Source organism: Mytilus edulis, chromosome 2, assembly GCF_963676685.1.
Source record: "Mytilus edulis chromosome 2, xbMytEdul2.2, whole genome shotgun sequence".
In the NCBI taxonomy this organism is placed as follows: domain Eukaryota; kingdom Metazoa; phylum Mollusca; class Bivalvia; order Mytilida; family Mytilidae; genus Mytilus; species Mytilus edulis.
Genome location: NC_092345.1, coordinates 27,620,374 through 27,632,422, shown reverse-complemented (window position 1 = coordinate 27,632,422; position 12,049 = coordinate 27,620,374). Strand labels below are relative to the sequence as shown.

The 12,049-nt window shown below is 33.0% G+C and overlaps 1 protein-coding gene across 1 annotated transcript; it reads left to right on the top strand.

The window, feature by feature from the left end:
* The first annotated feature begins 10,845 nt into the window (after positions 1-10,845).
* On the top strand, positions 10,846-11,154 carry LOC139510784 (complement C1q tumor necrosis factor-related protein 2-like). Its single transcript, XM_071297315.1, has one exon. The coding sequence runs from the start codon at positions 10,846-10,848 to the stop codon at positions 11,152-11,154; it is 309 nt and encodes a 102-aa protein (XP_071153416.1).
* The last annotated feature ends 895 nt before the right edge of the window (positions 11,155-12,049 follow it).

The window sequence follows — 12,049 nt, the reverse complement described above, 5'->3', positions numbered from 1 at the left end:
CAAAATCCGAATTGCAGCATTGTAGCGGTCATCTATGTTATCTTTAGTGGTAAATATTCATCAATTTAGCAAACGAATATTAATTATAAAGTTGTTCCGATTGTAAATGTTTCGGCTGAGTTATCTGCAAAATGGATACCATGATTGAACATGTTGAAAGTGAAATTATTGTCTTATATTTTGTTAACTGTAAATCTGATAGTGATAAACTTGCCCTTTTAAATCGTAATGATGAAAGGACATCTGTTCTGACTTATTACCACTAAATGTTATTGTTTACACACTATAGAGTATTACCTTTTATATTGAAAACTAATATTAAGATAGAAACTTAAAACAGCAAAATAATCAGAAGGTCAAGTTCTGCAAAATGCAAAACTGAATAGAAACATAGATCAACTCCTTTTTATATACATGTATAAGGTTATTCTTTCAAAAATGACGACAACTAGGACTTTTTTAGATACAATTATCTTGATTAAGAAAGGGACAAATCAAGTATTGCTAAAACACTCTGATTAAAACAAACAAAATTCTAAAACTGGTTGTTTGATTGATAAAAGTATTCGTTACACAATTGATGGACGTACATTTCAACAGACAGTGGGCCAGAAAACAATTGCCATCCGGACTTTCTGCAAAAAAGTGAAATGACGAACACCTAAGAAAGATAAGTCCTTTAACAAATGGAAACTCAAAAGCTCAAATACATTAAACGAATGGAAAAAAAACCTGTCATATTCCTGACTTGGTACAGGTATTTTCTTATGTAGAAAATGGATGATTTAAACCTGACTTTATAGCTAGCTTAACCTCTCCCTTGTATGAATATTGCATATTATTCCATTATATTGACAAAAATGCAAGGACTTTAAAATAAATAAAACTATTGAGCATTTCCGGTGACTTAACGTTCGTTTATCAAGATGTTGTTCTCTACCCGAATGATTAATGCGTGTGTGACTTAGTTGATCGTATAAGCTCTCATTGAACTCAAAATATATGATACCACTATAAGCAATTTTCTCTGACAAAATATATAGGTACCTCAATATAACACATATCATAGTATATAGGTAATTTATTTTTTAAAGACAAGTGGATACCAAAAATAGGTTATTTTTTAAAGACAAGTGGATACCAAAAATCGGTTTATGTCAATCTAAAAATAAACGACGAAAACGCGTACGGTTGTGCAGTGTCCTTTACGACAAAAGAAAATTGAGAATTTCTTAATTGCTCCTAATGTGAATTTGCATAAAAAAATGTGTTTCCTATAATGATGTTTTTGAAAATGTGTTGGTGTTTAGAAGCTATTGAATTAGTGGTGCTGAGTGGTAAAGGTGAAGTCATCTCGTATAAACCTCTATATTATTGTCTACCATCATTACGCATCTATGTCACAGCTGACCACGTATATGTTTCACTTACAAAAAGTCTGGCCCTCCTTTCTTCGTGTTTCTCAGTCTTAAATTTTCTATGTTATGTTTTTGAACTTGTTTGTCTCTTTGTCGCCTTTCGTTTATTTTTAGTGACTTTATCCAGTTCTTTAGACTAATGATTTTTTAATGTCACCTTGACCTATTCCACCTCTTCGTCTCTCACTTTTGTATCATTTTTGAAGGGGACTGTAAAATGAACAATTAGACATAAACTAGCAATGCCAACCCAGATTATAGCTTGGGTTTACGTTGCACAACTTTTGTTTTCTATGTGAATTTCTTATGTTTGTTAATCTTTTTCTATGTGTTTTTTCTGTTCTTCGTTTAGACATCTAGTCATTCTTTTGCCATAGTGTTGTCTATCTTTATTTGTCTTGTAGTTTGTAAATGACTTCTGTTTCGTTCCTCGCAATACAGGTATTACGAGTAGCACGGTACTGGATTGGTGAAGTTCCTTTTATAGACCTGAGTCATAACAATTTCAAAATCATTGGCACATACAAATTCTCATATATAAGCGAACCTAAAAGTGTGCAATTTTAATACGAAATTAGGTCAGAAACAAAAAATAACAAGAACGTACACAATGTTAAAAAACACGAACATTGACGAAATTAAACATTCTAGGCAAGACCAAACTACTTTATGAAAGACAAGATATATCGACTACTGACTATCTTGTGGGAGTTGAAATCTCAGTTTTTTTATGATTTAAAAATTAATCAACGAACAATTTTAAAAAGGCTTGTTTAAAATCATATCAGTACCGGCGTATTGATTACTGAGCTGATAATAACTGGGTAATGGTTTTAAGAAATTTGGGGTATAGAACTAACAGAATATACTAATTTACCAGTAATACGTTCATTGAAATCCATAACAACACTAGACACGGACATAACGAGTTGAAATATATAAACACCGAAGAATGGGGACAAGGAGCATGATGTAAACTAAAAGAATAAATTAACAATCCAGAACGACAAATCGTCCCATCGGTCTGGTTAATTTTTGGATTTGACTACCTATTAGTAAGTTTTGTGTGGAAAGTTGTTTAGGTAAATGTATTGTCTTTATTCTTTATAATTTTTGTATTTTTGTCTTTCATGTGTTGGTTTATATACCTTTTTGTGTTTCTTTTTTACATATATACACCCAGTCATTGTGTTATTTTCCCATGGTAAATAATGTTTGTTTATATATTTGTTATTAATAAAATTAACGGTACCAATTTTCTTGCACCAGATGCGCATTTCGACAATACATGTCTCTTCAGTGATGCTCGTGGCCAAAATATTTGAAATCCAAAGCTTACATAAAAGATGAAGAGATATATATTCCTTAATTTATAATATTTTCTATCATCAACACAAAAAAATCCGTATTTTCATGCCAGTACCGAAGTACTGGCTACTGGGCTGATGATACCCTCGGGGACTAATAGTCCACCAGCAGAGGCATCGACCCAGTGGTAGTAATAACATTAACGGTACCAATTTTCTTGCACCAGATGCGCATTTCGACAATACATTTCTCTTCAGTGATGCTCGTGGCCAAAATATTTGAAATCCAAAGCTTACATAAAAGATGAAGAGCTATAATCCAAAAGGTCCAAAAAGTATAGCCCAATCCGTGGAAAGAATCAGAGCTTTGCATGAGGGAGATGCATTCCTTAATTTATAATAATTTCTATCATTTTGTAACAGCAAATTTTGATAACACAAAAAAATCCGTATTTTCATGCCAGTACCGAAGTACTGGCTACTGGACTGGTGATACCTTCGGGGACTAATAGGCCACCAGCAGAGGCATCGACCCAGTGGTAAGTGATTAAGATAATAACGCAATGCATACTAATGTATCCCTATGTTTTACATTTATACATATTGTGTCTGATTGGTTTTTTTCACACATCGTTGTCAATATAATGGAATTATATGCGACTGTCATACACGTGAGATGTTTAGCTAGCTTTAAAACCAGGGTTGAACCACCATTTTCTACATAAGAAAATGCCTGTACCAAGTCTGGAATATGATAGTTGTTATCCATATGCATATAATATTTGATGTGTATTAAGTGGTATTTAAAAGTCTTATAAACATGTTTGTTTATCCATTCGTTTGATGTGTTTGAGCAATTGATTTTGCCATTTGATTAGGGACATGCCGTATTGAATTTTCCTCGGTGTTCAGTATTTTTTAGATTTAACTTATTACTACTGTTTTTTTCAGTTTGTATTCTTTTAACTAACAATTGAGTATTTCCTTAGAGAACTCGTTATCTTGTCATTGTTCTACAATTTCATGATTCGGATGGTGTCAAACCTAGCTTATCAATATATTTTCAGAAATAATTATTACGATCTTTGTCTTAAAATTATAGTTATCTGTTTATAAAGGCTTGAATTAATTTACAGATGATTAAAATAGTTAATAAACACATGAAGCAATGCCATGCAACCTTTAGATGGCATGTTTTAGAAATCAGTTTTTGTATGCGAGTAGTGTTTTTTTGATGGTGTTGCATTTAACCCTGTATAGCCGATGCAATTTGTATATTCATAAATAGGAAAGTTTGACATTTTTTTAGGAATTATTTTAAGAATGTGAAATTTAATAAAATGGGTTTGCTTTGAAATCTTATAACTTTTATTTCAAATAACTTACATTAAGATGAGAACAAATCATGTTGAAATATAATAGTTTTTTTCTTGGTTGTCTCTCTTCTTACACTTCGTAGAATGGTAAATCACGTCTCATTTATATAAGTGATCTGTATACATTTTATGGATGTCTCTGTATTCTCTGTAATATATAAATATATTATTTTAATTCAATCGTCACGGAACATGGAAACGATCAAAGAGAGACAATTGATCCCACTGATATTGATATATTTAGGAATAGTGAACATCATATATTAGAACGATCAGCACTGCCTCTACTAAGAGAGACGAATATGGCGACTCGTCCAGTATATTTTCCAAGACCTGCAAAATGAGGGTTGCATCTACCGTGCATACACACTGTTTTGATATTCCTTGAGATACTATTGATTAAATCACTAGTGAAACTATCGTTTATAAAAACGTTAATATTTAAACAGGCAATACATGCCGCCATATCACGATTATACCCTTATATGCATTTCAAAATCACTTACCGTCTTGAGACAAGACAATCTTAAAATATTGCCATCAATGCAACGTTAAACCAATATCACGTCAATATATCAGTAACTGAAATCTTGTTCAATATGTTCAAAGCCAATGACAACTAAAAAGTAAAATCATAAAAATTATCAAAGCCATGGGAAATTCAAAACGGAAAGTCCCTAATCTAATGGCAAAATCAAAAGCTCAAACACACCAAACGAATAGATAAACAAACATGTTTATAAGACTTTTAAATACCACTTAATACACATCAAATATTATATGCATTCAAAGATAAAAAGACGTCATTATTAGTTGGAGAAAACATATTACCTAGTCCAAACCAAAAATTAGGGTATCGACAGAATTTAGGACTTCGATTTTGATAGATGTACTTTGTACAGCATATAAGTTAGTAGGGATGAAATTCATATTTAAATCAATGTTAAATCAATATTTATACCGATAAACACAATATTCAAAGTTGTAACTTCACACCTTTTAAATGGTAAAAAAAAACATCACAGTAAACATGAGGATGTGCTATCCGTTTATAAAACGGTTTCTACAGGTACAGCATAATGTCCGTACTACACTTTTGCATATATATATGAAAAATATAATTAATGGTTTTAACTTTTTAATGTCATTTGTAGTAACGAAATCCCAAGTTTCAATCATTTTCCAGTAAAACATTGTTTAGCTTCATTCAAATTCAAACTTCAGTGAACACGGTCATGTCAAGTTGAGATACCTTTTTTTTACCTAAACTTTCTTCCTATTGTTCTGCGATTCTCATTTTCAGATTGATAAAGGTAAAAGATCTAATCACACACCTTGCTAATTAATATTTATGCTTCTATTTTTTTAGTATTTGACCAAATATATTTAAATGACTGTGGCAAAGAGAAACGAATACTGGTACCCGTCAAGTATATTTTCCAAGACCTGAAAATGAGGGTTGCAACTACCGTTCAAATACACTGCTTTGGTATTCCTTAAGATTTTTCTGTTGGAATCACCCGTGAATCTGTCGTCGTTAAATCTCTTATGTAAAACAGGCAATAGTTATATCTTTAATTAAATACTCCCATAAAACGAGTAGAATCTACTATACGTAATAAAGCCATCTAGAAACTTTCAAGCTATTGCCAATAATACACCGATCACCAGAGCCCAGTACAACGCCTTTGGGTATATCAAGTCAAAGCGAATCAGCTTATCTTCAATTGAAAATGCCTGTACCAAGTCAGGAATATGACAGTTGTTGTCCATTCGTTTTTGATGTGTCTTGTCATTTGATTCGTTTGCCATGATTAGGGACTTTCCGATTTGATTTTCCTGTGAATTCAGTATTTTTGTGATATTACAGGTGTTCCATGTACGTTGACTTATTTTCACCACTACAGCCACTGCTATTTGTATCTTAAAATTATCCCGGAAAGGCTTTGCCAGTGAAATAGGGACAAGCTGACATTATGTTGGACCAGCTTTGCACATGTTCGTTGCTGTCATACATTGAGGATCTGGGGTCGCACTTGCTTCATCAATCAGTTTAGTTATATTCAAAGATGTGAAAGACGAACACGTGTATTTATGATGAGCTTATTAATCTACACAGGCGTCGAAATGGGCATTTACCCAATGTCTTCGTACAGGAATCCAACAGATTTAGCGATGACAGCTTTGATGTGGGCGGCTATATTCTACAATCCCAACGTAAGAGAAACGATATTTTGCAGCCACATATATGTGGATGACTTATTAAAGCAGGAGAATGCCAAGGCCAATACAAAAAGCGAAACAATAGATTCCCTAACTCAGGAAGACCTCAATGTATTAACTCGTGTACATGGATCTCAACGTCGCCGATTTGCACATGAAAAGAATATATTTGGGAAAACTTAAAATGCATGTCCAACAATCATTGGACCAATGTTCTCAGTTATGAGTTGCAACATAATTGATGAAAAAGGGAAACAACAGATCAAAATACAAAATTCAATCAAATTAATGCCAAGGAGATTCAGAACTGCCTTAGTGGAATCAAGAACCATATTAGTAAGTAGTTTTTTTTTATATTGCGTACTTCATGTATCATCAAATGACATGATGTGGGTTGGAAATTAGAATTACCTATTTTGTAAACAATTATACGCGGCTTATCATCGGGAAATTTCGTGTAGTTTGTATATGTTTATCTTTTATCAGTTGTAAATCTTGTAAGCAATTAGAATATCGTATAAGACATGGTTATGATTTGTTTTATTTACATTTTGCTATGTATTAATTTCATCCAAAATGTAGTTTGCTATAATAAACGAATACTTACAAATGACCCAGACCATGTTGAAACGAGATTCAACCAGTTGGAACAGAGAATACAAAGTTTGGCATCCAAGCTAGCACAACATGATAACCAGATGATACAAATGGAAAATACTATACATGGCCTTTCTACCAGACTGGCGGAAAAAGACAAAGAGGTAACTACAGCTGCCAATTTTTCATTTTATAATTTATATATAATCATACGTATTTAATTTTTGTTGAATTATGTGACAGTATTACAACACCTCCTAGACTGTTTACATTACTCTACAGTGTATAACGCAGTACATGATATATATTGTGGTAAAGAATGTTATACGCTGCAATCGACAAATAAGATTGGTATTTAGCACAACATAAAATAACAAAACTATTTTTTGCAATTCATGAAAGCTTATTCACACCACAATTTGAACCAATGAATAAAGCATGTTTTCAAAATTAAGCATTGGGCAATTCATGCAAACAAATAATACTCTGCATTCACACAAAACATATATATATGGTAGTACTGCTTCATGCAGTTATGATCAGCATACAGTAAACAATGAATTATATTGTTTCATTTTCTTTCGTCTGCAAAACTTTTATCGATATACATGTTCAAGTTTTATCAGTGCATCCTTTGAGTTTATACAGTGTTTTCATTTTAAGTCCATTTTTGAAACAGGTATTAGCTCTTCAAAACATAACACACATACTGACAGAAACGATAGACTTATTCTACAGTTGTCTAGTAATTTAACTGTACTACAGTTTGAAGGTAAGAACACCATTTTGTAAGAGTTTCATACTTAAATTGTATTGTAACAGAGAAATCGAAAACTGCACCAAATTGACAAGCAGAAACATTTAGTCGAAGAAAACCTTGATCAAAAGAAAAAAAAGACTGACCTACAAATAAAATCAAAAGTTAATTTATGTTCGGTAAGCGTTTTTGCAAATTATCCTTATGAACATGCTATATCTGTTTAAATGTCACAGAAAATCGATAGAATTGGTGAAGTTAATCATTCAAACTAGTTCTATTATGCCTTCTCTTCGGTTTTATGCAAAACAGCTTTTAAAAAAGTACACAACTGATCAAACGTCGCCGTGAAGGGTGAAAAAGGTCATACACTTTAAGGGAAAGTACCTCGACAGAGAGTTTAAAAGGAGGGGCGAAAGATAACAGAGGGACATTCAAACTCAACGAAGTTAGATCTGGTGCAGAAAAATTGGTACCGTTAATGTTATTACTACCACTGGGTCGATGCCTCTGCTGGTGGACTGTTAGTCCCCGAGGGTATCACAAGCCTAGTAGCCAGTACTCCGGTACTAGCATGAAAATACGGATTGTTTGTGTTATTTAAATTTGCTATTACAAAATTTTAAAAATTATTATAAATTAAGGAATGTATCTCCCTCATGCAAAGCTCTGATTCCTTTCACGGATTTGGCTATACTTTTTGCAATTTTTGAATTATAGCTCTTCATCTTTTATATAAGCTTTGGATTTTACATATTTTGGTCACGAGCATCACTAAAGAGACATGTATTGTCGAAATGCGCATCTGGTGCAAAAAAAAATGGTACCGTTAATGTTATTAGACATATCTTTATGCACATAAGCAGCAGCAGACATCTAAACGATACTCATTAGGTTAAACGAAAGAAAAAAAAAGAAAACATAAAAAAATACACTTGCTATCAACCAATCAAAATCACTATCCTTATAAAAGGGGATATAATATACAAAACACTGCAGAAAAAGGTCTCTGAGATACAAAGTTCTGATAACAAAGACATGCTACAAACTAACGAAATCTAGGAATGTTACAAGAACAAAACACTAACGCATCACACCATACAGAAGCCACAATTAATTGGTCGAAAGTTGTAGTACGAACTGGATTTAACTTTTAGAATCGTTTGATGGTTGATACCGTCATTACACGATACTCTGATGACGCGCATGAAGTGTACGTCATCCATTTGAACTTTTGGATATCAGTACATTTGTGTATGGACGTATGAGATATTTTCTGCATATCGGCATATCTTTACATTAAATGAATGAATTAATGAGGAACTGTATTGCCCATGTTGATATGATAACCATTTAACTTTGAAAAATAGCTTTTCGACAACAATCACACATAAATATTCACTAGAACACACCCGCGAAATCGCGGGCATACAGCTTGTGAACTGTTGTAGGATGATTTTTTGTAAAAGATATTATGTATGAAGAATTTCATAAAAGGCACCAAAAGCCCTCTCCCTTTTTCCAAAGTCCATTATTTGTTTCCTTTCTGTTAAATTCAATTCATTTTCGTGTTTCTAGCCTCAGACCACAATTATTCTTCTCCTTTGCTACAATGCTTCGTTAAATCAAATTAAAAATTTGCACCGTTTCAAACATGTAATAAATGTAACTGCTTGTATATAGACCATTAGGAGTCTAACAAAATATGCTTCTAGGACAACCCATCAGTGCTTTTTTCTTTTAAGAGCCTTATTAACATGCCATTGGTAGGATATGAATCATGTATAAATAACTAAGACCGACTAAGGCTAATTTGAACGGTGGTCGGTCGTACGTCCATCCGTCTGTCCCGCTTCAGGTTAAAGTTTTTGGTCGAGGTAGTTTTAGATGAAGTTGAACATGTTTTACTTATCTTAATATATATATGTAAGTGGTATGACCCCTTAAATAGTAAACATTTCAAAGAAACATTAGACAGAATCAGGGACTTTCTATACTAACATAGAAAGTCCCTGACAGAATACAGAGAGTCTCTATATATTAAAGTAGTATAATCGTAGTTTACATGTAGATAAACGCGAAAAATAATTGTCCGCTCTAAGGAGGTATAATAGTTGTGGTTCTTGCGATTTAAACACCATGATCATGATATATATGAAACGCGAAAAATAATTGTTCTCTCTAAGGAGGTAGAATAGTTGTGATTCTGCGATCTAAACACCATGATATGGAGAACGCTCTAAATGGCTTATTTATTTTTCATTTTTGTTATCTATCATACGATTGGTTGTACTTGTGTCACATGTTTTACTTATTTTAATATATATGCAACCGGTATGACCCCTTAAATAGTAAACATTTCAAAGAAAACAGTAGACAGAATACAGAGAGTGTCTATATATTAAAGTAGTATAATCGTGGTTTACATGTAGATAAAAGCGAAAAATAATTGTCCTCTATAAGGAGGTATAATAGTTGTGGTTCTTGCGACCTAAACACCATTATATGGAGAACGCTCTGATTGGCTTATTTATTTTTCATTTTTGTTATCTATCATACGATTGGTTGTATTTATGCATGTTCTCAAACCGGAAATCATATCTATGACTTATAGTCAGTCTGATGACGGAATCATATCCGGACTCCTTTTTTGTCGTGTTTCTCTCAAAATAACGCAATCTGAATAATCATAAGAATGGATGACTTTGCATGTTACCTATAGGACACAGAGGCATGATGATTGGTTTATTATGGAAGGAAGAGAAGCGACACACAAAATGAGGTCTTCTCGTTTAATAGTATAGATAATAGTTATAGTATGAAAAATAGAGAATAATTGGCAAAAATCATAGAGAAAGAAAAAAACACAAATTACCTGAAAATCAAAGAGTATAGAAATATAGGACCCCTATCAAAACCATCAAATGTGCTATTGCATTTATTAATACATCTTAATATATATGATAAAAGTGATATGCAACTTCACGAAAAGTAAATAAAACCATGATTGACGTATATAGATATCTATTTTGATCAGCTGTGATAATTCATAAAATCTACCATATCATATCATACACATCAACCACATTGAAATATTGATTGATTCTCATCAGTTCACTGAAATGTTTGTTTTTTTCAAAGAAAGACGTATTGCTTTTCATGCCAGAATGTCAACAGATAAGACACATCTTGCTTCATTCGCCACAGTGAAGTTTGAGACCATAGTGACAAACGAAGGTCAAGCCTATAGTCCCGTCACAGGTGTATTTACCTGTCCTCAAGATGGAACTTATAGTTTCTCTTGGACATTAATAACACTAGCCGGTAATTGGTGCAACACCGAGTATGTTGTAGATGGCAATACCATAGCCTATACTCACGACGAGGCTAACAGTTCTACTGATCATAAAGCGTCATCTCAAAGTGCGGTTGTTCTGTTGAAGAAAGGAAATAAAACTTGGATACGAGCTCATTGATCCGAGGGAAGGAGGTGTTATCCCAAGTGGTCGTCTTCTGGTTTTAAAATGTGACAATGTACAATATATAAACGTCCTGTTATCAAAGCTTACATGACATCCATTGTAATTGATCAGTATAAGTGTCCCTCAGCAGATGAATATTCGTACTTACTTTAAAAGATTGAATCGTCATCAACACACTAATCTGAAAAGAGGAGGCGGGTTATGCTTCAATGAGTAGACAAACTAAAGACACAAACAGCAAAAGACGTCTTAGAGGTACATACACGGTCTTCAAAAACAGACTGCTGTCTAAAAAAGTTGTGAATAAAGTTAACAATTGTTATCAAAACGACCAAAGATTGTCAAACTCAGAAGTCAAAAACGAACTTAGTCATACATGTCAAGGGTAAAAAGCGAATAACGATCAAAAGACAAACAACAGTCCCACCAACATAACATGGAAAACTAAAGCCTGAGCAACAGAAACCCCACCAAAAACTGGATGACATTAGATGACACTGGAAGGGTAAGCAGATTCTGCTTTACACGTGTCATCGTTAGTGTTGGTCATGTTAGTACAAACCCGATGATTTGTAATCATGACTAATTATCAAAAATGCAAAGATATGAAAAAGACAATCACGGTTGAGGATTCTGACTTGGGATTGGTATATAAATATAAGGTAAGGTTAGAATTTACTTTTAAGTTGCAACTTCCACTTTTCAATCTCTGTCATAGGACTTAAAGAAAGTATACACATGAGCCTACAAGACATATTTGAACAAGAAAGTCACTCTATCATTTCAACTGTAAGAATATCTAATTAAAATTTCATCAAAGGTATCAGGCTAAATATTGTATACGCCAGACGTGCATGTTGTTTTTACCAAATATTTATCAGTGACACTC